General features: G+C 44.1%; 1 protein-coding gene across 1 annotated transcript in view; it reads left to right on the plus strand.

Moving 5' to 3' along the window:
* The window catches only part of TNFSF13B (TNF superfamily member 13b), a 34,273-nt gene extending 17,362 nt beyond the window's left edge, over positions 1-16,911 (plus strand). Inside the window, exons 3-6 of the mRNA XM_047849425.1 lie at positions 1,172-1,228; positions 11,600-11,712; positions 11,798-11,948; positions 15,246-16,911. Coding sequence (XP_047705381.1) covers positions 1,172-1,228; positions 11,600-11,712; positions 11,798-11,948; positions 15,246-15,358 — 434 coding nt within the window. The 3' untranslated portion in view covers positions 15,359-16,911. The remainder of the gene's footprint in view (positions 1-1,171; positions 1,229-11,599; positions 11,713-11,797; positions 11,949-15,245) is intronic.
* The last annotated feature ends 10,376 nt before the right edge of the window (positions 16,912-27,287 follow it).

The following is a 27,287-nucleotide window of genomic DNA, read 5'->3' on the forward strand; positions in this document are numbered from 1 at the left end:
CAGGCCTGTGTCTTTGCACAGCTTGGGAAGAACTTATCACGATTACCTCTGTTACTCCGTGTTGTAAATATCAGAATGTTTTCAGTTAATCAACTGAAGCAGAATTCACTGTGTCAAGCTCTTAAAATGTGTACAGAGAGAAGCATGTTCTTAATATCCCACTTCAACTCGGAATAAAATACTTACTGGATAATAAAAACTCTAAACTAATATTTTCTTAATTTCAAATAGGCATGCTTAAATTTCTGTTTTATGATTTGCAGAGATATATACTGCTTTGTTTTCTGTTCCCATGGAAAATGTCCTTATTTTGCGTTCACCTGGAGGCATTTGTCTTTATTTAACAGAATAGTTCTCTCTTTCCTTGAATATTTTCTGGAATATTGTACATGTGATAAGTGATGCGATGCGAACTGATGCTTCCCAGAAGTTTTACTGATTATGCGGTTTCAGGGAAATCTCCCATTTTATTTTTAACGATGTTCCCTCTTTCTTTTTTTTTTTTTGGTCCAAAACACTTTACCAAAAGCCTGAATTTGGCTCCAGAGTGAAATGGGCATGGTTTCAATTCTGGCCCCGTCACTTCCCGCTGCAGGCCCCGAACAAGTTGTTTACACTGTGCAGGACTTAGTTTCCAGGATGTAATTTTTAGGATTTTTGTGAGGTTGCCTGTATTTATATCCGCTCAATAAATGTTAGCAATTGTTTTTATTTTCAGTAATGTTAATATTATTAGCACGACCACTGACTTATTAATTAGCGTTAGGGATTTTTTTTTAAACAAAAAAAAATCACTTTGGAATATTCTGGTAGTTTGGTTCATGTCTATGATAGACTTGAAAAACACATAATAAACTCGCTTTCTGTCCAGGCATAATATTTGAAGGCAAGTTACAGTGAACAATAAAGATGATATACTTACCGTTTTTCAACAGTGTGTAGGGTTTTTCTAAACCATGAACTTCAAGGACATATTCTATTTTAAGTAAAATTTATAATAAATATCTGTGGGCAAATTTCACAAAGTAATTGTAGAACAATGTGCAGGATCCGTAGGAGGTAGAATTGGCTCGGTGTTTCTGGAAAAATAGCTTTGTGGACTCAGGCACTTTTCTTCCTTCCCTTACTGTTCCTATTCAAGTAACTAAAAGGATATATTTTTGCTTTTCAGTCATTCAAGACTGCTTGCAACTGATCGCAGACAGCGACACACCTACTATACGAAAAGGTAATGAGATGGCCCCCCCGTAACTTTTCTACTCACACCTCTAAGATTCTGTTCAAACTTCATCACGAATCAGCTGTTTTCCTCAACTTCTTAGAATCAGGTGTATAGCAAGAAACTTAACCGTTAATAAAATGATTGGGTAATAAATATTTAGGCGAATGTAATAATCCAACAAGCCGACTTATCTTAGAGACACTAACACTTAGAGATTTAAAATAATTAGCCTATGATCAAACAAAATGAGTACTAAGCCAAACTCAATTTTTTATTTTTTAGAAATCATTTTGGCTTCTCTAATGACTTGAGATCTTCTTCACAAGTATTAATTCTCCTATTTGTTAGGTTTTAGAGATCTTAACAGGATGAAGATAGAACTGAACAGGTCATAAATATTTTATATTCATTAATTTATTAATAAATATATCATATGTGCAAATAAACATAACACTTTTATGACAATCCAATGTGAGATGATTGCTTTCTATTTTGCGTATATTGGTTAAGGACAGGCAACGTCCAGTTACTGTGTGGTCAGTGGGGCTTAGCGACGAATAAGATACATATGTTCCTCGCTTTCACAGAATTTACCTTTTGATGACGGGAAAACAGGAAAAAAGAAAAAGCAAATGAACAAGTAAAATGTAGAATGAAAAAATTAAGTGTGATGGAGAGAAATAAAGCAGGCGAGGGGCTGGGGAATGTCTGGGCGGTGAACCAGAATAGGGAGTTCATGAGTGTCAGAGGGTTAAGCTGGGGGTCAGGAATGGGGAAACAAGAAGAAGCCCAGAGAATGAATTTGGATTGGCCTTTGTAATGATTGCCAAGAGTGCTGTCTTCCATCTGTGTTTTTCTTTGTGACTTTAATTATCCTGAATGTAACGCAGATACTGAACTATTTGAAATTCTATTATTTATTGCTCTGCATTTTCCAAAGTCATATGGTTGCAACCTTTAATAGGCAGCAGACTGTTTACTAAGGATTAAACTAAGGTCAGAAGAAGACCTTAGGACCAAAGATAAAATCTTTAACATATGACTTAGAAAAGGTTTGTTTCACACATTTGGCCCAAACAGAAATGCCGTGAATCACTCTAAAAGATGAGGCTGCTACTTGATCGTGAACATGACTTGCACAGAGTAGTATGCATGATCTCCACGGACTGAAGGGTGCTTGTGTGGTGCTTCGCTCTTTGGACCCATGGGTCAGCCTTATGAGACCAGCAAGCCTTGAACAACATGTATTTGCTAGTGGGCATGGGCACTTAAGCACCATTGCTTTCCTGCATTCCATACCTTTTTGTATGTTGTGTCTTCATTTTCCTTTCGTTCAGGATATTTTTTAATTTACCTTCTAAATATATATTTTTTAAATATTTATTTATTTTTGAGAGAGAAACAAAGCATGAACAGGGGAGGGGCAGAGAGAGAGAGAGACACAGAACCTGAAGCAGGCTCCAGTCTCTGAGCTGTCAGCACAGAGCCTGACGCAGAGCTTGAACCCATGAACCATGAGATCATAACCTGAGCCAAAGTTGGACACTCAACCGACTGAGCCACCCAGGTGTCCCTACCTTCTGATTTATCTTTGACCCATTAGGTGTTCAGGAATGCATTGTTTAATTTCCACATATTTGTGAATTTTGCAATTTTTCTCCTGTTACTGATTTCTAGTTTCATACCATTGTGGTTGGAAAAGACGCTAGGTATGATTTCAGTCTTCTTAAATCTATTCAAATTTGTTTTGTGCCCTAACATTTTATTTATCTTTAAGAATTTTCTTTGTGCATCTAAGAAGAGTGCATATTCTGCTACTGTAGAATGAAACATTCTGTGCATATCTGTTAAGTGCAAATGCTCTGTAGTGTTGTTCAAGCACACTATTTCCTTATTATTTTCTTTTGGATGACCTATCCTTTATTGAATTTTCCTACTGTTATTGTATTGCTATCTATTTGTCTCTCCAAATCTGTTAACATTTGTTTTATACGTTTAGGGGCTCCAATGTTGAGTGTATGTGTGTATATGTGTGTGTGTGTGTGTGTGTGTGTGTGTGTGTGTGTATACATAGTTGTTGTTTTATCCTCTTGATGAATCAATCCACTTGTCATCATGTAATGACCTTGTTCATCCCTTGTGACATGTTTTGACTTGTTGAAGTCTATTTTGTCTAATATAAGAGTAGCCACTTCTTGTCTCTTTTGTTTACCATTGGAGGAAATATTGTTATCCTGCCCTTCACTATGTGTGTCCTTAAAGCTGAGTGACTTTCTTGTAGACAGCGTATGGTTGGATTTTGTTTTTCTTTCAAATCATTCAACCACTCAATGCCTTTTGATTGGGGAATTTAATCCATTTACATTTAAAGTAATTATTGATAGTGAGGACTTATTATTTTCCCTTTGTTAATTGTTTTCTGGCTGTTTCATAGTTCCTTTGTCCCTTTCTTACTCTCTTGCTGTCTTTCTTTGCTGCTTATTTTGTGTACTGGTAGCTTTGATTCCTTTGTCTTTGTATTTTGAGTGTCTACTACAAGTTTTTTATTTGTGTTTACCATGAGGCTTACATAAAACAGCTTAGTTACAGTAGTCTATTTTAAGCTGATAGTGACTTAACTTCAATTTCCTACAAAAACTACACTTTTACTTCTCCCTCCCCCACACTTTGTTACTGATATATGCCTGTTTACATCTTTGTATGTTGTGTATCTATTAACAAATTACTATAGTTATAATTCTTTTAATACTTTCATCTTTTAACTTTTATACTAGAGTTGAAAGTGATTTATAATTCACGATAGCCATTTCTTTCAGGTTTATGAAGATTTGTTTTATCCCTTTATTTATGTTGGGTTTTCTTGGTTCTTCATGTTCCTTGTAGAGTTGCTTTGTTGCCTCTGCATTTGAAGAAGCACCACCTCTCCTACCCCCCATGGACTGACTTTCCCTGGAAGACACTTCCATTGGTCAGCAGTGCTTGATATCAGCCACTCTAAGGCCAGACAGGAGCAAGGTCCCCTTTGCTTCCTCCTTTCCCTCCTGGAGGAAAAGAATCTGTTCTCTGCTTCTCCTCAGTCATACAAAACAAAACAAAACAAAATGCTGGGTATAAGAGACTGTCCTGTCCTTTTCTTTGTTTCTAACTGTATCAAGCACCAAGCTCTTTTGGTTATTCCACACTAAGTACAGGGTGAGATGATGGAAACCAGCTCCCTAGAAGGCACTCTGAGAGGCCATAGGGCACAGGTGCATCCTTCAATCTCACCCCCCCCCCCCATGGAGGACTCACAGGCTGAGGCAGCCTTCTTGGTGCTGAGCTACGCCTATTTGGGGGAGGGACTAAGGTGAATAAATTGAAACCGCTCCTCTTACCTATAAAAATGTGACTGCTTCTCAGTTTGTGCTCTACTACTTAGCTTCTACTTCTTAGCTGGATTCTGGATTTATTTTCAAGGTATCTCAGCACCAATATTATTGTTAAATCAATGTTTCTGTGCAGGGATGATGTGTAAGGCTCCCTACACTGGCATCTTGCTGACATAATCCATCATTCGGAACATTTGTTTATTTATTTATTTATTTATTTATTTAAACGTTTATTCATTTTTGAGAGACAGAGAGACAGGGCGTGAGCAGGGGAAGGAAAAAGAGAGAGGGAGACACAGGATCTGAAGCAGGCTCCAGGCTCCGAGCTGTCAGCACAGAGCCCGACGTGGGGCTTGAATCCACGAAGCGTGAGATCATGACCTGAGCCAAAGTTGGACGCTTAACTGACTGAGCCACCCAGGCGCCCCGATTCCATTCTTTTCTGTCAAGCCATCATTCTCTTTACAAGCTTTCATTTGTTTGGGATTTTACAGATAAATATATTCAATACCCACTGCAGGTGCTTGCTTGTACTGTGCTTTCCTCATTCATCTCTTACTTTCTGGAATTCCATTCTTGAGTAGTTTACCCAAAATGGGCTCATGAGAAGAATGCTCACAAAGTTTTTGCACTGATAAAACTGTATCTTTGGGGGTGCCCGGGTGGCTCAGTAGGTGTGAGCGTATGACTTCAGCTCAGGTCACGGTCTCATGGTTCATGAGTTTGAGCCCCGCATCAGGCTCGCTGCTGTCAGTGCAGAGCCTGCTTGGGATTCTCTGTCCCCCTCTCTCTGCCCCTCCTCTGCTCACTATCTCTCTTTCTCTCAAAAATAAACATTTAAACATTTATACATTAGGGACAGCTGTCTAGATACAAAATTCCCATTTCTTCTCTTGAGTTGTAGGAATTTCTCCACTGTCTTTGGGCATTAGATGCACATTAAAGAAAACTAAGGTAAGAGAAATTTTTCTTCTCATAAGTGGCTTGACTTTCTTGCCTGACTGTACAAAGAGTTATTTATTTACCTTAAAAAGGCAAAACTTATTTGGCTATATATGTCAGGGTTGACTATTATGATAGGTAGAATAACAGCCCTCAAAGGCATCTACAGCCTGATCCCTGAAACTTTTGTGAGCATTTTACTTCATGTGGCAAAGGAGACTTTGCAGATGTGACTGAGATAAGAAATTTGAGGAAACTACCCTGGCGAGCCCAGTGTAATCACAAGGGTCCTCACAGAGGAAGCTGGTAGGGTCAGAGTCCAAGAAGGAGATGCGGTGATGAAAGCGAAGCTTGGAATGATATGGTTGCTGCCTGGGAAAATAGAAGAGGCCACAAGGCAAGGAAAGTAGGTGGACTGGAGGAGCTAGGAGAGGCAATGGATGGGTTTTCCAGCTTCCAGAAGAAGCACTATCTTGCCAACACCTTGAGTTTTGCCCAGCGAGACTTCTCATGTTTTGCACTGTGACATAATACATGTGTGTTGCTTTAAGCCACTGAGTTTGTGGTAATTTGTTACAGCAGCCACATGGAACTGGTGAATTTTGGAATCAACCTTTCTGGGCCCAGGATGTGGTTTCTCAGTCTGTGGTTGTTTTGCTTGACTTTTGTTGTTGCTGGTTTTTTCAGGGTTCCAGGTCTGTGTAGGATGGTAATTCTTTACCTGTCTTACATATTCTATAGCTCTACATTCTTTTCTCAAATTCTAAACTCTTTATTTCCATCTTCTTTTGGGTAAAACCCACTTTCCATTCTGAAACTTTTTATTTTCATTTAAATGAGGATTTTTCCTCCTCGTCTTCCAAGTTCTTTTAACCCGCACTGAAATTTCCAGGATGGTAAGATTCTAGATTTCTGTGTACATGTGAGGGCTTCTTCACCTTTAGGGAGTTGACTTTTGCTGGCTCTTTATGAAGTTGGCCACTGCCAGGACCTGTCGCTATTTTCTCTGCCTCCTCTCTGCCCTTCCACACCCAGCCCCGTGTGAGCTCAGTGACTTTGTTACCCTTTCAAGTTACTCTGGAAAACGTGCCATTTCTTTCTGTCCATTTCTTTCACATGACTTAACAGAGGTAAAGAAAGGGCAGATGTATTTTCCTCAATCATGTTGATGGTGGAAGTCCCTTGTTTATTTCTGCTTTGCTTTTTTTTTTTTAATTTTTTTTTTCAACGTTTATTTATTTTTGGGACAGAGAGAGACAGAGCATGAACGGGGGAGGGGCAGAGAGAGAGGGAGACCCAGAATCGGAAACAGGCTCCAGGCTCTGAGCCATCAGCCCAGAGCCTGACGTGGGGCTCGAACTCCCGGACCGCGAGATCGTGACCTGGCTGAAGTCGGACGCTTAACCGACTGCGCCACCCAGGCGCCCCTATTTCTGCTTTGCTACGTAATTGTTTCGTAATTATTTCGTAGAGGCGAGGATGAGATTTACTTTTAATCTCCCAGTAGAAGTTAACACTTGATGACTGTTTCTTCTAGAAACACAGGCTTCCTGAAGTTTGTTTCTCTAACCATTCTCTTTTCGGCGTCTCCTTTTAAATCTCTTTGCAAATTACTCCTAAATGTATCTCCTCCATATTGATGTGTTTCAAGACCTCTGATGTAGTCCTGTTCTCTTTTGTTTTCACCTTGTTTCTGTGGTGTTCTTAAATACTGTGTTGTGTTGTCATATAACAGCCACATGCTGATGGTTTGGATGTAGATCTTTAGCTCGAGCCACCAAGCTCCAAGCCTGTACACATCTCTTCCTTTACAACTTGGTGGCACCTCAGCCTCACTGTAGAACTTGTCCCCAGATCCCTTCCTGCAGTGTTCCTCTGTCATTTAGTGTGATGGCTGTGTCCTCGCTTCTTTAACCCAGAATGCTGGGTGTCATTCTTGACTGTTCTGCTAACACCTTACGTTAATCTCAAAACCCTACGAGTTATTCCCCGTGAATCCAACCTGCATTAATCCATTTCGCTCATTCCCATCTCACCATCCTGGTACAGACCGCCATCATCTCCCACCTTGGCTGGTTCTTTGCCCCCATTTTTGTACCTTTTCTTGCCTGGAAGCCGCATCGTGATATTTCTAAAAGATGGAATAATCATTTCTCTCCACTGCTCACAGCCCTCCAGGGCCCTCCAGTTGCCCTCCGTACAGCTCTGCCCCTCGGCCCTGCCCGGCTGCATTTGTTTTCTCCTGATTTCCCTTGCTCCACCTCAGCTATGGAACCAAGCCTACGATAACTATGGATTTCCAGGCCACACTATACTTGCTTTATACAAAAAAATCACGATGTCTTGAATTGGTTTACTTTCTCTTTTTAAAAATGTGTTATCAATATTTTATCCCTTAAAACTATTTCCGGCAGCTGTACGATAATAACATTTAAAAATCAAGAGAAGTCACCAATGTAGCAGCTCTGATCGACAGCTGCTGTCTGAGCATCTATTTCCAGCTGTTGAAGGAGGTAACACTGGGGGTACGAATGTTTGCAAGGAAACGTCCAATTGATAAAATAGAATAAAAACCAAATATTAATGAAATATGTCTGATTCTTCTATAAAATGTTGTCAACCTAAAATTTATGTATTTGTTATATGTCAGAACAGGAAAGATCTACTCTTTTAAGAGCAAACACTTTCAAGTGCACGCGTAAATTATTTTCACAAACTAATACTGGCATTCTTTTTATTGAATTTCGCAGGTCGTTGCACACATTAATTTTCTTAAGTTTTCAAAAACAGATCAGTACATCAAGTATGTACAGCTGAGTAGAGGTGGGAAGTTCAGCCTTTTTATACACCACAGCACATCTGTATTTTAGCTGTGGACTAGCAAAGATAAAATAAGCAGTAATACTCTTGGAGTGTACTTCCGAATTTTCAAATACTGACTATAAGTAGTAATGCATTCTGGTTTACAAAAGCATCCTACAGGGGCGCCTGGGTGGCTCAGTCGGTTAAGCGTCCGACTGCGGCTCAGGTCATGATCTCGTGGTTCATGGGTTCGAGCCCTGCTTCTGGGCTCTGTGCTGACAGCTCAGAGCTTAGAGCCTGCCTTGGATTCTGTGTCTCCCTCACTCTCTGCTCCTCCCCCACTTGTGCTTTGTCTCTCTCGGTCTCTCAAAAATAAATAAATGTTAAAAAAAAAACGAAAAAAAAAAGAAAAGCATCCTACAGAATAGGCACTTTGTGTGTATTTTTTCATTAGCATTTCTCTGTAGTCTAATTTGCATGTGAAAAATCTAAGCACGTTTTAATATGTAGAAACACCTTATAATATTTATGCTTAAGTTTATAATTACTTTTAATTTACTGTTTCGTCTGTTTGCTTAAAGGATTCGACACTCATTCGGTAGCACGTATTCACTGAGTGCATATACTGTGCTGGGCTGTATTCTCGGCATTTGGCCTTAGGGAGTAGAATTCGTGTGCGCGCGTGTGCGTGTATGTGGGTGTGTGTGCTGTGTGTGTGTGTGCAGTGGGGGAGAAATGCAGACAGTACATTAAAACAGGTAACCATGCACTGACTCTCTTTAATGAGAACATTCCCAGCAAGATAGGATGAAATGCCAAAAGAAAATGCCGAGAGGACGTAACAATATATACCCAGTAACTATTTGTTTTTCTTTCTTTGCTGACAATACAGTGGCGGAATTGGGTAAAAAGCACCTCACTGATTTTATAGATATAAGTATGGTGTAAAGAAATAGGAAATCAATCTACGACATTGAAAAAAAATGTTTAGTAAGTAAACATCTCTAGCCAGTTTTAGAACTCTGTGTGTTACTTTAGTTCACGAGTGATGTCGCATTTCACACGGTTTCAGTAACTAGCTCACAAAATGCTTTTAAAGTAAATAAATAAATACGTAAATAACAGAATGCTTTTAAAAAACAATCGTATGCTTGCAGGTAGTTGCAGAGAACGCCCTGCCATTTTGAATTAGCTTATGTTTAAAGTTGAATTAGTTAATTCAGTAAATATTTGCTGCATGTCTGCTGGAGGCCAGGCATGGTGTCAGGCCCTGGGCAAATAGCAGAGAACCAAACATAAACAGTGTCTGAACCCAGAGAAGTCAGGATCCGAGATGTGTACTGTTTTGAAGGGAAAAGACGCCTTTCTTTGGTCAGAGCATCTCGTGGGTCTTGGAACCCACGAGAGCAGCCGCCTTCAGTAAGAACAACCAGGATGATTAATTCTTCCTCGTATTTTCAGCTCTCTGTCTTTGAAAGTGCCTTGGGTACATGATCTCGTTTAAACAAATGTGAAACTACCTTATTGTCATCTCGTCACTGAAATGATGCAGTATCAAAACGGGACGATGGGTTTGTCTCTGTGACTTGTAACTGGGGAAATCTTTTATCCAGGGACTGTCACCATCCAGAGTGGCACTGGTGGGTTTTACTGGAGTAAAGCTTCCTCACAGACCTTGGGAACAGCAAAGCGAGGTGGTGAGGGGGTCTGCCGGATACTGTGGGGGCATTGGCTCCCCTGGGGGACTGAGATTACACGAGAGGAGGGACAAGGGCACCTGTCTCTCCTCTCTGGCTCTCCCTCCCAGCGCCCGCCCTGCACCTGTGGGCATGTCAACTGGGAGAGCTGCCTTAGGGAACTGAACTCAGGTTCAAGGGGTAGTTTGCTTTGTGTGATCACCTCGGGTCCTTTCCTCCTCCAAACATTCAGAAAATGCGTAGTTTTCGTTTTATATTTTTCCCTCAAGAATCCCATTTGGAAAAAGTTCAGATGTGACGGGTTGGCCTTCGGGGAGCTCGCTGAAGTGGGTGCACGTACTCAGCAGTTGTGTTTACGAATGTGAAAGCGTTACCAGCTGCTGCGTCCTACCGTGCAGCCCCTTTCAGAAATCCCCAGGGAACATTTTCTTTAAACTCAGTCTAGGACAAGTTGTTTTTTTCTTGAGCTTCTGGCATATTGTCCCATGGACTCTGAATTTGATTATTGTTTCCCTTTTTGCTACACCGAGGTGAAGCTTGGGGACACGTGTGGTCCAACATGACCAATCATATGGGAACACTTTTTATACTATTTTAGACCACCACAGTTTCATTTTATTATTCTCTCTGTATGTTACCATTTCCCTCATCTTCTTTTCAATTATTTTATGCTATTTTGCTTCTACCCTCCCCCCCAACCCCACAGTTCTTAATCTGGCCTCAGGGTTCGCCCTTTACTCCAGTCTTTACATGACGGTGAGAAACCCAGTGACTTCACACTGTGGATTCACAGGAGAGGAGCCTTTATACCCTCCTCAAGGGCGTCTGTCCCGAAGCACCATGTTCTGGCACAGAGATCGGGTCCCCTCCTGCCGACCCATTTTCTGTAGCTGCTGGCTGCTGTCTGCACCCTTCCTGGGGTTCTTCCACACCGCAGCTCCCCTGTCACTCTCCAGGGAAGCCTGAGGGGTCCCGGAGGAGAATTCATGTGCGAGCACAAACCACTTTACTTGAATATTACAGAGGGACATTGCCAAGTTCCTTGACCATGTCCTAGGAAAGGCTATGTCTTGGCAACTTCCCACGCTCTCTGGAAGCTCTCTTCTGTTGCCCAGTGCGCTGGGGAGGGGGCTTCTCCCCTGATGCCCTTCCCTAAATTCTCCCCCTGCTAGCCCCCTCCTCTCTGGGAAGCAAGGAAAAACCAGAAAACTTGTGTAAGTGTGTTATTCAGAGACATTTGGCCCATTTTTTTTTTCTTTTGCCTCCAACTCTGCCATGCAGACTGGGCTCCGTGATGAAAATTGCTGCAATACACAAGAACAAAAGAAAACGCAGAACATTCTTATGAAGTGTTTGCCCTCAGGTTCCTGTCTCCGATGGTTGTCCAGGTTAATGTGCCAACCACAGCTGAAAAACCAGCAGAGTGCCCTGATTTGTTTTCTTTTCCTCTTTTTTTTTCTTTTTTTTTTTCCTTGAAGATGAAATTCAGTTCTAAGTTTCAGACTCGGTTTAGCAACTAAGTGGAGGTGAAAAACTGCTTTCCTCACAAGTTACTCTCTCCATTGTAGGAGCCTACACGTTCGTTCCGTGGCTGCTCAGCTTTAAAAGAGGAAGGGCCCTGGAAGAAAAGGAAAATAAAATCCTGGTGAAAGAAACCGGTTACTTCTTTATATACGGGCAGGTAGGTTCAACGCCCCACCTGTGCCACCGCCCAGTGCCTCCTTTTTGTGCTCGCTTCTGATAGAGTTCTTTGGTTTGTTCCTCAGGTTTTATACACGGATAACACCTTTGCTATGGGACACCTAATACAGAGGAAAAAAGTGCACGTCTTTGGGGACGAACTGAGTCTGGTGAATTTGTTCCGATGTATTCAAAATATGCCTGAAACACTACCCAATAATTCCTGTTATTCCGCTGGTAAATAACAGTTCTGTATAAATAGACAGAAAGACACTCCTTGATATGCTGTGCGTTTTTTCTCCTCTTGAATGATGAGCTGGTTCCTTTTAGTCGAAACAGAAAAAATCGTTACTAAGAGTTCTATCCCGTTTCTATACATGGAGAGAGGGCATGAACTCAGAGCTGTCGACACTGAGAGCAATTCTAAACTGCGTTTTCTTCAGCAGGTAAAACTGTATCATAACGACAGCAGTGATAATAGAACGAGAACGGTCACCACGTGCCCGGCGACCTTGTCTGTCCCTTACCTGTGCTCCTTCACAGGATCCGCCCTGTTCAAGGGAGGCGGAATCCAGACACAGGGAGGCAACACACGGTGTCCTAGCTTGCAGAGTTTCTAAGTTCCAGAACTTGGCATAAACCACCCGGTGTGACCCCAGAGTGGGAGCTCCCAAAGCTTTTCTTTTTTCTTTTTTTTTTTTTCTTTTTTTAAGGGCTGCTAGAGAATGCCCTGGCCGGCTTGAGGGTCTGGTCAAGTTGCACAGTGGCTTTCTCTCAGCCTCATACAGGTGACCTCTGGTGGAAAGGGACGGCAGACGGATGGCTGTGGGATGTGAACATGTAGGCGCAAGGCTGCTGCAGCCCAGGGGCCCTGAAGACGCAGAGAGAAAAGAGGAAGGGTGGAATTTGTTCGTGTCAGGCCTTTGGGCTGTATTTGCCTACATAGTCTTTATTTCGTGGTGGGGGTGAATTCATCAAAGCTGGTGTTGGGCGGGTGGGGGGAGCCCATATTTGCCTTAAACACATTGATTCCTCCCTGGTGGTTTTGACAAATCCAATGGAGAACCCTGAGGAATGTCTTCAGCTCCAGACTGTTCCCGTGAAAAGACAGCATGAAACACAGGCCCGGGGACTGGCCACGCTATTTGTTTTTTTTTTTTTAATTTTTTTTTTTTTTAACATTTATTTATTTTTGAGACAGAGAGAGACAGAGTGTGAACAGGGGAGAGGCAGAGAGAGAGGGAGACACAGAATCTGAAACAGGCTCCAGGCTCTGAGCTGTCAGCACAGAGCCCGACGCGGGGCTTGAACTCACGGACCGTGAGATCATGACCTGAGCTGAAGTCGGACGCTTAGCTGACCGAGCCACCCGGGCGCTCCTGGCCACGCTATTTGAAGCACTAACTCGCAAAGCTGTCTGCCGACAAGTGCACAAGAAGCCAATTGGGAAGGAAGGAAAATAGTTCATAAAAACGGAGACGATTGTCATTCTGGATCCACTGCCTTAAATAGCTGTTACGGGATGACGAGGAAGTGTGTTAAATTGAAACTCCCTCATTTTCATAAAGAAAAGCTCCCCTGTGCCCAGCGATGACCAGTGTCCTGCTGTTGCAGGATCCTTGGAAATGGCGAGGCCGCCCCCCATCTGTGCTGTTCACATGCAGCAGTAATTACGGCTTCGCGAGCTGCTTGTGGAGGCTTTCTGGTCATCTGCCCCTCCGCGTTCATGGTCTCGGCCACACTTCCTAGCTGCCTGCTTTTTAAGAGTAGTTAACTGGGCCGTAAAGCTGAGTCTCAATGCCTGTGGCGTAGTATCATCCATGAGAACCGTTCTCTAGGACACCTCAGGTTTGCAATTTTAATCTGCTCTGGGGCAAATCTGTTTAAAACCATTAAAAACCACAGATTTGTATCTGAGTGCGTGAAGCGCTTCCATACAGAATACCCTGGAAAAAATGTAGGTGGTCCATGTGAGGAGCCCAGCAGAAGACCAGGTGCCTCTTTTACACACTTACTATCTCATGAACAAACTGAGTGTGTCTGTTGTAGAAGGTACAGCTGATAGCTATAATCTGGAAGACTCGAAATAGCCAATAACTCAGCATTAGAATTTTAAACAGAACCTACTTGAAAATAGTTCACACTGACTTTATTTTGAGAGTTAGCATTACTTAATGCTCTGTGATCAATAGCCTTTTCGAAATACTAGATTATCTTCAGTCTTTATAACAACTGATTTCTTCAACAAATAAATTCCAATCTATTTTTTTTTCTTTCTACTATTTAATGTAGTCATCAAATGCCTTGCTAATCCTGAAAAGTGTACAATTACCCTTCACAGTACCTGAAACTATGTTCTTTTGTTTGTTGTCTGTCTTAGCCCATTACAAAAACAAACAAACAAACAGACAGACACCCAAGATCCTTGGAGACAGAATCTTTTGTAATTCTGATCACAGCTCTTGTGTGTCTTGAAAGGTGCCTGGCACATCATTAAGTATTCAGTAAATAAACACTGACTGTCTCTGAGGAGATCTGGGTGCTTTGGGTTTGATGATGGATGTTAACATATGTAACATAGTTCCTGTAATACATTTTCACTGCATATTCACGAAAACGCAACTACCTTTTAAATTATTGGTTGAAAGTATTATCAGTTTTGATATTATTTTCTTTGTTGGTTTCTTTGGTTTTTCTCCTCCTTCCTTTTCCCTCCTATTTTCCTTTTAACATGGGTTCCGTATTGGGGTCCGCATCGTTGTGCTTACTGAGTGTAGCTCCCAGTTGTGTTTTGTATTCCTGAATCACAGGACGCATCACTGTAAACTAGGCACACACAGATTTATCGATCAGTTTTGAGAAGCTAAGTACTTTCGTGCTTTTGGTTATAAAGTCAGATATGGTCATTTAAGGAAACATGAAATATAGAAGGCTGTAAAAAATAATGCAAATGAGTCCTAATCCTATGGTCTGGACTGAAGAGAAAACTATGTTAGCATATAGGCTTTGCTAATGAGTGGTGTTTTGTTTTTTATTTTTAACAATATGTGCATTTTATGTGCACATTTAAGTGTGTACGTGCAGCATACCCACACTGCATGGTGTGTGTCGTTTTTTTCTATCTCTATTTTGTGTTTTTGCTTAACGTTATTATAAATAGTCTTCTTTGTCAATACAAGGAAGCAAAACCACTTTTAACCATATACTATCCCATCAAGACGACATGCTATGATTACTTAACTTTTTTTCTTACCACCAGACATTGGTTTCCGTTCAGCGTCTCCATTTTATCAACAGTAGGTGGTAAACACAGTGATATCTGTTGTCATTCTTTCTGCTCATTTGCTTTAGCTGTTTCTGCTTTCCGCCTGGTGGAATGGTGTAACTGGTTCAGACGTCTACCGGTGTGATTTGAGGTGTGCATGCGGACGTTAGCATTTTCCCAACATGACATAGTTTTATTTAATACGCGTCCCCCCCCCCCCCCCCGCATCGTACAACCACTTAAAGTCCCTGTAAATCACTGTTTTCCAGGCATCGCAAAGCTGGAAGAAGGAGATGAACTCCAACTGGCAATACCGCGGGAAGACGCTAAAATATCGCAAGATGGAGATGGCACGTTTTTTGGAGCATTGAAACTTCTGTGACCTACTTCTACCTTGTTCGCGGCGAATTCCTTCCTTTCTCTGTGCCTCTAAGGAGAGAACACTTCACTGGAAATGCCAGAGGAAGAAAACCAGGAGTTACCGAACTCTTTTCTGTGAGCTATTTGTTTTGATTTGCTGAACCTAGAGCAAAACAGGAAATTGAACAGACAGCCGCAGCCCAGGGGTGTCATGTGAATTACAAGAAATAGAACCCGTTTGAGGAAAGATAAAAGTAGCCCTCTCCCTATAAAAGCCACGTTGAGCAACTTAGGCATCGCGGCTTGGCTGGTAGCAAACACAGGTTTCCGAGGGGCGATAATCCTATTTCTTCCTAAACGGCATTCCGTTGTGCGCCGGGGAACAAGTGCCCATGTCTGCAGGACCTTAACTGAGACATTTTGGGAAATCTCAGGATTCATCCCCTCTATGTTAAATATGCCCCCCCCCCCACCTCTTCCAGTTAACGTTGTAGGAAGTAAGAAAAAAAAAAACCTTACAGAAATCTTGCATTCAACACTTAAAAAAGTAATTAAACAAAGCTTCCATTTAAATGTATTATACGGTTGGACTTAAAATAAAATACAAGCACTATTTAAAGGTTTTTGGTTTATTTCAAGTTTGCAATTTTTGTCTGTAATATTCCGTATCACCTGATGGAACACCAGATAACACTTACCACGTATTTTTCCTAGCTTATTCAGTTACTTCAGAAACTTTTCCTGTAGGGTCATTCCAATTCTCATGCACATAAGCATTCAGCGAAAAAATACCTATAATTATTCTGTAAAAATAAATCTCCGGTAGAAGTTAATGAGTACGTTTATAATAATGGAATGTATCTTCTCTTGATCTGTTCTTTTTTGTCAACTGCTGCTGGTATCCCAGCCTTTCAAAAGAGCACTCATGTTATTAGCTTTACAGAAGTCGAGGCTTCACTAAGGTTCTTGGCATCCTGAAGGATGTTACGTGCCGTGTGCTTGTTAAACGGATCCTGATACGCTGGGGACGCTATCCTTATTTTTGTCTAATAGGGAATCACGTGTGTGGATGCTGGCATAGCCATCTTATAACGTCAGTCTCCCTTGTTTTGCTTGTCTTTTTAAAAATGTCACTGGTGTAAAGAGTTTACTTCATTCAACAATGTCCTTCTCTAGCTTAAACAGTAAAGGCAAGAATAGACCCTGGGCTACAATAATTCACTCCAGTCTACACCGAAGTGTTGTTAACAATGTGCTTTTCAAGACAACACAAAGAAGGATTTGTATTTTGCGTTCAAGATTAAACTTTCTTTAGAACTCTGATTTCCACGATTTTGGCTTTTTGGTTAAAGTCAAATATATTTTGCAACGTATTTTGTTTTACAAAAGTATAATTAAACAGTATAGGCAGAGCAAGAGTCCTGATGGAGGAGGTGAGTCATTTTCCTAGTGTTGCTGCTAACGTGAGTCATCAAATAAAAATCTTCAGTGCCTTCTGCCTGGCTTTTTTATTGGGTTTGGCTGACACTACCCCTCTTTTGGTTTGCCCCCATATAACTAAATGTCATTTTAAAAATTCAGGCAATGGAGTGCCTGAGTGGCTCAGTGGGATGAGCATCACGCTTCAACTCAGGTCATGATCTCACCGTTCCCAAGTTCGAGCTCCGCGTCGGGCTCCTCGTCGGGCTCTGTGCTGACAGCTCAGAGCCTGGAGCCTGCTTCCGATTCTGTGTCTCCCTCTCCCTCTGCCCCTCCCCTGCTTGTGCTCTGTCTCTGTCTCTCTCTCTCAAAAATAAATAAACATTTAAAAAATATGTTAAAACAAGTATTTGAAATTATGAATATTTTACATATTTCAAACAGGATTTGTTCACATCAATACTATATATATAAAGATCTACACTGAGTATTTCTTGGAGCATATGGTTAAAGAAGGCCATGCTACGGATCCACAGGCTTGCACACCAAGCTACTGTGATCGACAGCTGGCCGCCTTGTTCTTCTTTGATGCCTTAGCATCATTTATCAGCAGGTGCAGAATTCAGCCACATAGACTATACTTACAGTTTAAACCAGCATTGCAATGTGAATCCTGTCTTCCTCGAGTGTGAAACTGTGCAGAAAGTGAGACTGGTTCAGGGAGTGTATTTAGCAATGAGGACGTGGGTCGGAGGTGAGGTGACGTGGTGCGGGGGGTGGGGGGGGCTTCCCAGTGCAATGCACCGGTGGCCCCGCTTCCCTCTTTTCTATCTTGCCCCCAGTTGACTTTAGGAAAAATGAGGTTACCCTAGGACTTCCTGTGACAGCGCTTGCAAGGTTAAGTGTGTGGGCCCAACCAGACTCTCTGGTCTTAAATGCGAAGTCAGGATCGGGCTAGTAAACAGCTCCTCGAGGGTGTGGACTTGTCGCCTGTCAGGGACAGTCCATCCAGCAGCCAGCAAGTGTCCACGATGAAGTGACGTGCAGCCCACCTGACGCCTGCAGAAATCAGCTGTACTTCTCAGTCCTTGTGCAGAGAGGGGACCTGCCAGCCTGGTTTGCTCTGGGGGCATCAGCTCACTGATAGAAGAACCGAATAAACCCTTTTGTAGTTTGGGTTAGGAATCCGGCTTGCCCGCCCCGGAGGAGAGGTTGTAACCCCTGAGCAGCGCCGCAGGACGGGCTTCGGCTCCCTCCTTGCTTCATAGTTTTCCACTCGGTTGCTAAGACAGAAATCTAGACTCATTATGTGAAGCAGGACGTTTAAACTCCTTTTTTGAAATACGGAGGTTTTATTTCAAAACATGCGTGCAATAAGATGCCATACCTCGGGGGTGCAACTTGGTGACACGTTTTTACAAAGTGGGCATCCCCCTGTAGCCACCCCCAAATCTAAATAGGGAACACTGTCAGTCCCCCACCGTCCCCCAACCGGGCCCTTCTTGCGGAAAAACACTTATTTGGAAACAATGCTGGGGGGGTGTGGCCACAGCAAACCCCCTCAGACTTAAGGTTCCCCTTAACAATGGAACAGACCCCACCAACTCCCCCTCGGGGTTCCCTCGGGAATTTGATGAAAGACATACTTATGGCCAGAGACCACCCCTCCTACAATGGAAAGGAGCCCATCAGGAATGGACAACCCAGCACCTAGAGCGATCCAGCCAGTAAGGATAGAGCCTGAAAAGGACCAAGGGGGAAGGGATGGCAGAGGGGGAGGGCTGACCAGAACCTTATAAAGCAAGGACCCTCCCCTACAGTCCTGGCGTTCACTTTCCAATGTCCCCTCTCAGGAAAGAGAGCTTTGCTACTACTCTTCCCTTCTGATCTTACACTTTTAATAAACTTCTGCCCGATGCTCATTCTGTGTCCCCCTCTTCCTTCTTCGAAGGGGCGAGACAACGAACCCCGGGTATTGTGGTGAAAAATCCTGCAACATTATCCTGGTGTGATCCTTACCAATATTTAGAATATAGGACACTTCATGGGCCGACTGGGGGGCTCAGTCGGTTATAAGCGTCCGACTTCGGCCCCGGTCATGATCTCACGGTTTGTGAGTTCGAGCCCCGCGTCGGGCTCTGTGCTGACACCTCAGAGCCTGGAGCCTGTTTCCCATTCTGTGTCTCCCTCTGTCTCTGCCCTTCCCCTGTTCATGCTCTGTCTCTCTCAAAAATAAATAAACACTAAAAGAATGTTTTAGAATATAGGACACTTCGTTTTGTATGTGTGAAAAGCTGTTAGGTGGGAGGTCCCTTCTACTTGCTAGATGAGATGCTGGCTGAATCATTTCATAAAGCTAATTAGATCTTAATAAGTGAATAAATTAGGAAAGAAGGAAAGAAAGAAAAGAAAAGAAAAGAAAAGAAAAGAGAAAAGAAAAAAGAAAAGAAAAGATGTTAGGCAAATTGTTTTCTTTTATCTAATTTTTTAAGGCACACTGGATTTATTGTTTTTTGGGTTTCTTTTTTTATTTATTTTGAGAGAGAGAGAAAGTGGAGAGGCAGAGTGAGGAGAATCCCAAGCAGACCCCGCACCGTCAGCACAGAGCCTGACGCGGGGCTCAAACCCACAAACCGTGAGAAATCAACCTGAGCTGAGATCAAGAGTCAGACGCTTGAGCAACTGAGCCTCCCAGGCGCCCCCACACACTGTCTTTAAAGCTAATCACAAAGATGGGAACTGATGGGGTAGGAGGGAGGGGCGAGCCCCGTCTGCTGAAGCCACGGTTGATATCCTGTTATGACACCGTCCTGTCCATTGAGACGGGCCCAGGGGCTAGTCGTTGCAGAGGAGCAAACAACTACACTACCGAACAACCATATGCCTGGTAGGCAGAACAACTTAATTTCTGTGTCTCCCTCTTCCCTCTCTATAAAACTGGCAGTAACTTCTCACAAAGGCACACACAGGCGCACACACACTTCCACACGCACCCCAGGACCGCACGACCGAAAGCAGCACTTGGCGACGGAGCTGGCTTCTCGGGCTGCAGAGGCTGCTGTTCCTGGTTAGTCCTCTGCTGTCCCCATCCTGAAACTTGTCATACTTTTTGAACAAGGGGCCGTGCCTTCTCATTTTGCACTGGGCCCTGAAAATTCCGGAGGGGTCCTGCCTGGAGCTCACGGAGAGTAGTACAGGGTGGTGAGTGAGGGCTCCTCTCGAGGGCGGTGCCCCTGGAGTTCAAGGCCCTTTTGGGCTGTTCCCTGGCTGGATTGTTTGGGATTCGGGGGTAGGGGTACTGCTCAGGTGACCGAGTTGTTGGGAGAAATGAACATGTGAAAGAACAGAATGGTGCCTGGTATGTTATATGTGTTAAATGTTGTTGCTTAAAAGATACACACACACACACACACACACACACACACAGAAGAGGGGTTGCCATTGAAATTCAAAAGAAGAGACAGGCACTGTTTGGTTTTATAAATTAGCAGGAAATTGAAGAAATCTGGTTTTGTTGTTTGGTTTTAAGTTATCTTGAATAGACCAAAACTAAAAGAAGAAGAAGAAGAAGAAGAGGAAGAGGAGGAAGAAGAAGGAGGAGGAGGAGGAGGAGAAGGGGGGGAGGAGGAGGGAGGGGGAAGGAGGAGGGGAAGGAGGGGAAGGAGGGGGAGGAGGAGGAGGAAGGGGAGAAGAAAGAAACAAGAAAGAGAGAACAGCCCTCTGCCCGCCCCCACCCCGGTTTGGGAACACCACTCCATCCAGCCCTTCTTCAGGTCCCAGAAGAACACCTGTCCTTACCCAACAGTGCCAGTGAAAAACAGTTGCGACTACGCCCTGCCCTGGACACTAAGCATTTCCAAGGTTCAGGGACAGGTGGGGCAAGAGCATCCATAGGGACCCGAGGTCATCCTAAATGTAACCTGATAGGAGCGAAAGAACCAGGATTCAGGGGATCAGGTGCCAGTGGCAAGAAACTCGGAAAGGGGGTGGGGTTTGGTGAGAAAGAAAATGTCCTCAAAAACGATTCTCCTGGGTCTGGGGACACCCATGCAAGCCCAGCCTGCGGTGTGAGCAGACCAGGGGGCTCTGCTCACACCCCCTCAGGATCGCCCCGACCGCCTCCTTCCAAACCTGAGGAACAGCTGATCCCCACGCAGGGTCTCGCTCATCAGGGAGGGAGCATCCCGTTGGGGTCCGCAGTCACCCACTGGACTAGAAGCCACCCTCGGTGTGAACAGGGCAGTGTGGGTAAAGCGTCACCTGGAAACGAAAAACAGCCACATTTTTATTTGCATTTCAGACAAGTCTACTGCATAACACGTGGCAATTTGACTCCCTTGGAAGATGAGACAAATGGATTCATTTTTAAAGGGTAAACCACAGAGTGGCCAGGGCTGCCAGATTAGAGTTCAAAAACCACAGCAAAAATGAACAAGATGTTTCTTTCTTTTTTTTATAACATTTATTTATTTTTGAGTCAGAGAGAGACAGAGCATGAGCAGGGGAGGGGCAGAGACAGAGGGAGACACAGAATCCGAAGCAGGCTCCAGGCTCCGAGCCGTCACGCGGGGCTCGAACCCATGAACCGCGAGATTGTGACCAGAGCTGAGGTCGGTCCCCCAGGCGCCCCTGTACAAGATGTTCCTAAGCAGCCTTGCCTGCTGAGGTTCCCTCTCCACCACCCTGGGAGCTGTCGTCCAGCCTCGGGGCACACTCCAGACAAGACAGGCCGAATTCGTGTGGGCATCCGCATGTCCTGCAGGCCAGCGGGACCCGGTCTGTGCTCCCACAGGCCCATCTCCCCACATCCCAGGAGAGGAAGCCCGGTGGGAACACGCACAGGGGGTGGCTGCCTCCCCGGCAGGATCCGTCCAGCCACCTGTCCGCATGGGGGTAATGCTCATCTGTGAAACGCGAGACTAGCTGGAGTTCCGGCTGCTGGCTGGGCATCGTCGTGGGAGAGGGCACCACCCCCGTCTCATGAAAGCCCATCCTGCCTTTGCCTGTGCCGTGGAAGTCCCTGCATTACCCAGCACGACGCCTGACGTCAAAAGCACAGAAATTGTCAACGAATGAAGCATAAAAGAAAAAGAGAAAAGAAAAAGAAAATTTCGATACAAGAGGACAAGATTAAAAAGAAAGACCTCCCCCCGCCCCAAGAAACCCAAAACAAGAGAAGAAGAGGAAGAGGAAGGAAGAAAAGAAGGAAGGGGGTGACGGGAAGAAGAAGAAACATTTTCCATATTTAAAGGGCTAGGGAATCAAATTAGAATCAATGCATAGGCCTTACAGGATTGCTTTCTTTTAAAAAATTGTATTAAGGTACAAATTCCATCCTGTAAAATGTACTCACTTAAGGTGCAAAACTCAATGGCTTTTTAAAATGAATTTGACGAGCTGTGCAGAAAGTTACATAATTTAATTAAAAACATTAGGAACTTGAAATTATATTGCCAGGAAGGAAGGGGAGGGGCTTTGCGGAAGATTAAAAAAAAATATTTTAAAGAAAATGTGTGGGGCACCTAGGTGGCTCAGTTAAGTGCCTGACTCTTGATTTTGGCTCAGGTCATGATCTCAGGGTGCGTGAGTTCGGGCCCCGCATCTGACTCTGCACAGTGTGGACCCTGCTGGGGATTCTCTCTCTCCTTCTCTCTTTGCCCCTCCCCTGTTCACGCATGCTTTTGATCTCTCTCTCAAAATAAACTTAAAAACATTTAGAAAAAGGGAAAAGAAAATGTGTGAAGTATATACATATTTTTTAAATTTTAAACTAGATTTAGGTTTATAAGAGGTTACAAAGGCAGCACAGAAAGTTCCAGATACACCTCACCCAGGCTTCCCTACTGTTAATGTCTTACATCCTCACAACCGAGAAACTAGACGGATTGGCTGAACTCCACACCTGGTTAGGATTTCCTTGGTATTCCCACTGCTGTCCTTTTTCTTTGCAGAATCCAATCCAGGCTACCACACTGACCTCAGCTGTCCCGTCCCCTTTGTCTCCTCTGGTCTGTGATAGTTTCTCAGACTTCGCTTCGTTTCACGGCCCTCGAAGTTTGGGGCAGTGTGGGGCAGCTGCACTGCAGGATGTCCCTCGGTCTGTGTTTGCCTGATATTTTCCTCACGGTTGGAATGGGCTTAGTACGCCTCTGGGGGAAGAAGACCGAAGGGGTCAAGTACCCTTCACCTCCTATCAAACCAGAGATACAGGACCACCTGGCCTGGTAGTGTTTACTGAGTTCCCAAGAGACCGCTTTTAAAGTCACATGTTTCTCTAGTCGTGAGACTATTTCCCTGTATATGCTGCATTTGTTTGGAAAAAAACAAAACAAAACACAAAATGTTCTTTTGGGGCAACGGAACGGAGTCCTGCCTTTGCCTTGCTGAGATGTTATACCCACGTGCAACCACGAGAGGGAAGCACTAGAACAATGAACGTGAACCATCTGCCTTCTACTCCAGGGCAGTCAAAGGGAGAAATATTAAGAATGATAAAACCAGGAACTGGAGGAACGGTAAAAGGCAAACCAGACCCCGTTAGTGTTTTCTCACGTCATATTCAACTTTCAACGAACATTTGCAGTCTCACAATCTCTACTCTGTCCCTATGTGACGGCCATTGATTCCTGTCGAGTTGTACGAAATGGTTTGCGAACCTGGGAACCTTGGCAAGGGTATTATCCCCAAAAGTTGGGGGCAGAGGGAGAGATAATGGCAGGGAGACACTGGCGGAGGGAAGTTGAAGAGCAACTCTCTCTCCTAAGTTGGCCCAGGATTTGTAGAAATCTCTTCTCATCTCTGACTTCTTACTAGGAAGTGGTTAGCGATGTAGTCTGATGCCGACACGTGACGTACGACGTCTGTTAGATTTTTAAGCGGCTTGTATATTCACTGCACTGAACCAGTTTGCACTGGTTTCATTAATTTGAGTGAAAAAAATCAACAGACCATTTTTAGAGCAGTTTTAGGTTTACCGAAAATTAAGCAGGAAGTACAGAGTTCCCACACGCCCAATCACCACTGTCAATTCCCCCTACTGTTACCATTAGTATTGGTGTGGTAAATTCGCTACTATTATGAACCGACACTGATGCACGATTATTAACTGAAGTTCACAGGTTACGTCAGGGCTCACTCTTGGTGTTATACATTCCGTGGGCTTCGACAAATGCAGAAAGTCACGTGCCCACCGCTTCAGTGTCACACGGAATCTTTGGCTGCCCGGAAAGTCCTCTGTGCTTCACCTATTCACCCCTCCCCACTCCAACCCCCTTGACAACAAGATCTTTTTGTTGTCTGCCTAGTTTTTTTCTTTTCCAGAATATCATATGGTTTGGATTATACCGTATGCAGCTGTCTTCAGACCGGCTTCTTTCACCTGGTAATTGCATTTAAGGTTCTCCAATGCCTTTTTGTGGTTTGTTGGATTGTTTCTTTTTACTGCTGAATAATATTCCATTGTATGAATGGTCCAGGTTATCTGTTTACCTCCTGAAGCACTGAGTTGCTTTCAAATTTGGGCCATTATGAATAAAGCTGCCATAAACATTTGTGTGCAGATTTCTGTGGGGACATACGTTTTCAACTCATTTGGGCAAGTATCAAGGAGCACAATTGCTGGAACATTATGGGTAAGAGCATGCTTAGCTCTGTAAGACAAGGCCACACTGCTTTCCAAATGGAGGCGCCATTTTGCATCCCCTACAGCCATGAATGAGAGTCTTGTCGCTCCACACCCTCGCCAGTATTTGGTGTTGGATTTGAGTCATTTCATAGGTGAATCCAGTCATCTCACTGTTTCCATGTGCAATCTCCTCACCACACAGGATGTGGAGGAACTTTCATATGGTTATCTGACACCTGGTGGTCTTCTTTGGCGAGGTGTCTGTTCAGCTCTTTTGCCCACGTGTCCAGTTGGTAAGTTCTTTTTCTTACTGCCGAGCTCTAAAAGCTCTGTGTGTGTTTTTGCTACAAGTCCTTTGTCAGAGGTGTGTTTTGCTAAGATTTCCTTCTAGTCTGTGATTTCTCTTCATACTCTCTTATCTAATTTAGTGTGTGCAACAATTCAGTGATACGGGGGTTATTATAACTAACGGAGGACATGGGATCCCGGAGAAGTTATGTGTCTCATCCAAGCTCTCAAACACTCTGAACTGTGAACCCTGACAGGGCAGTCTGTTGGGCGGGCGGCTTCTTTGCTCCCATAGTCCGTGCTCATTAGCTGGGCACCACGGGCTGTTTGTGCTTGACTGAGGTCAGTAATGATGATGAGACCCTGATACTCCATTTTCCATTCACGTTACTCTAGATGCTAATGCCTGTTTAGAAATTCAATAGGGGTGCTTGAAAATAGACCTTTAAGTACCATAAAATCAAATCCAGCCTCAAAAGAGTTACAATCAGACCAATAGTGGGGATTTTTCAATGTCAGGGAACAGAATGGTTTTTTGGAAGGGTCGCATAAAATTCCAATGAAACTTAACCAAGGGGATTTTAGTTGTTTTCTTGGAGGAAATGGTAGTGGATATGCAGGAGTAGAAGCGTGGGGTCAACCAGCATTGTTTTTCAGACACTTTGGCCTGGAAATTTCTAGGGAGAGAGCTGGAAAACTCACTTAATCAAACACAGAAGGAAAGGTGAATGAACAGTGTTGTGAATGCATTGTCAACTCTACCAACTTTTCTAAAAACGAAATTGAAAAAAGGGGGGGTGTTGGAAAGGAAAATGGGGGGATAGGGCAGCGTGGCGTTACCCTCAACTATCTGAAGTGCTTTCTTGAAGAAACAGCAGTAGTTTCTTTGTTCGGCCTCACTCCAAAGAGCACAACGGGGCTCAATCTGAGACAAATTTTTCTTTCCACACAAGGAAATCTCTTTCTGGAAATGCAGCTGCCCCCTCACCACCCGTCAGAGTCTGGGTTGGTGAGTCTGGCCCACACTCACTGTGGCACAGAGCTGACCGTCTAACCTGTGGGCTTCAGTGCCGGCCACGAGGAGACGGGAGGAGAGGAGGAGGTCCGGCCAACTCCAGGCGCCCAGGACCGAGCAGAACATCTGAGAAAAGCGGACATTTGTGAGCGTGGAGTCTGAAGTCACTTGGCAGTGGGTCAAGTTACAGGTGGGAGTTGGGAAGAGCAGAGGGCAGGCGTATTGTCTCAAGCCGTCCTGATGACCAAAGAGAATCATTTCCAAGCCGTCTGCAGATGAAAGGGAACGAGGACAGTCGCTGGAGGGAGGATCCCAGGCTCACACCAGGCCCTGGTCCTGGATCCGGAGGGGAGTCCGTGTGAAGACAGAGAAGAGGGAAGTGAAGCATGATGCTGGAGAGGGTGGCGTCCAGCATCCCAGCAAAGAGATGGCTTCAGAGGTCACTTTACTTGAGGCAGCAAGGACTAATCTGACCACGGAGCATGCAGGAGGCAGGGACAGAGAAGGAGCCAGGCTGGACAGAGAGCTTGCTCTGCTGGCTGGTGGGAGCTGAGTATCCTGATGGCACCGAGACAGAGGCTGCAGGGCTGGGGCGGAGGCTCTCACCTTCCTGGGCCCCTCTGCAGGGAGTCTGGGCTCAGGTGGCTGTGTCGCCCTCTGGGGAGAAGCGGCCTGTGCCCCCCAGTGTCCTTGGCTGCCTGCGAGATCTCCACCCTCCTCCTCCGGGCCCAGCTCCTGGCCCGGTCGACACCCCCGCTGTCCATCAGCCAGCCGCCCAGCACCCCCCAGCCTCATCACCTTCCCTTTGAATGGTGACAGAACAGTTCCTATAAATAGGATTCTTGCAAGTCTCGATGTACAACACTCCATTCGAGTTGCGATGATCGTGCCCCCACGTTGTCTCCGGAACCGGGCTGGCGCGGGATGGAACGCATCGATGGCCCTGTCTCTCTTCATTTCTAATTAGCTTTTCAGTTTAATAATGAATTAAGTTTAATAGACCCCAAGCCTTGAGGCAGCCTCATTGAATTTCACTTACTTTAGCTTGAACTGGATGAGCCACGCATCACCAGGAGTCAACAGATTCATCTATGTTGTGAACTGTATTAATGGTAGGCTGTAACGTATAAGAATTTTAATGGTTATGTTGTCAATATCTAGAAATAGTATCACTTTCATGATTGTCTTATCCATATCTGTCTCGGAGTTCTAAACGATTGGTTTTCTTTTAAATTAACGCACTAGACCAAAACAATGAGACGACACGGAGCATATTTGATGTTTCAAATCAAACACGTTTTACTCCTGAACTAAAAAAAAAACCTTCTGTAAATCTTCACCCCCACACTTGTCTTTGAAATTCCAAGCTATGAATTAATAATCATGGAACAGTCTGTGTATGTCTCTAAAATGGCAGCTGGGATGGAATCACTTCCATTTTGCTGTGTTTAATTCAGAATCGAATACTAGTATCTCTGTGTCGCCAGGAACTCACTTTCTTTGCCATGAGGATTTTGCATCTCTCCCTATGTGGGTGTTTTGCTTAGAAAAGTTGCCGGTTTATGTTTTTCTTGATTGAGGACATTAATTATTAAAGGAAGGAAG

Source organism: Prionailurus viverrinus, chromosome A1 (genome assembly GCF_022837055.1).
Source record: "Prionailurus viverrinus isolate Anna chromosome A1, UM_Priviv_1.0, whole genome shotgun sequence".
Taxonomy (NCBI): domain Eukaryota; kingdom Metazoa; phylum Chordata; class Mammalia; order Carnivora; family Felidae; genus Prionailurus; species Prionailurus viverrinus.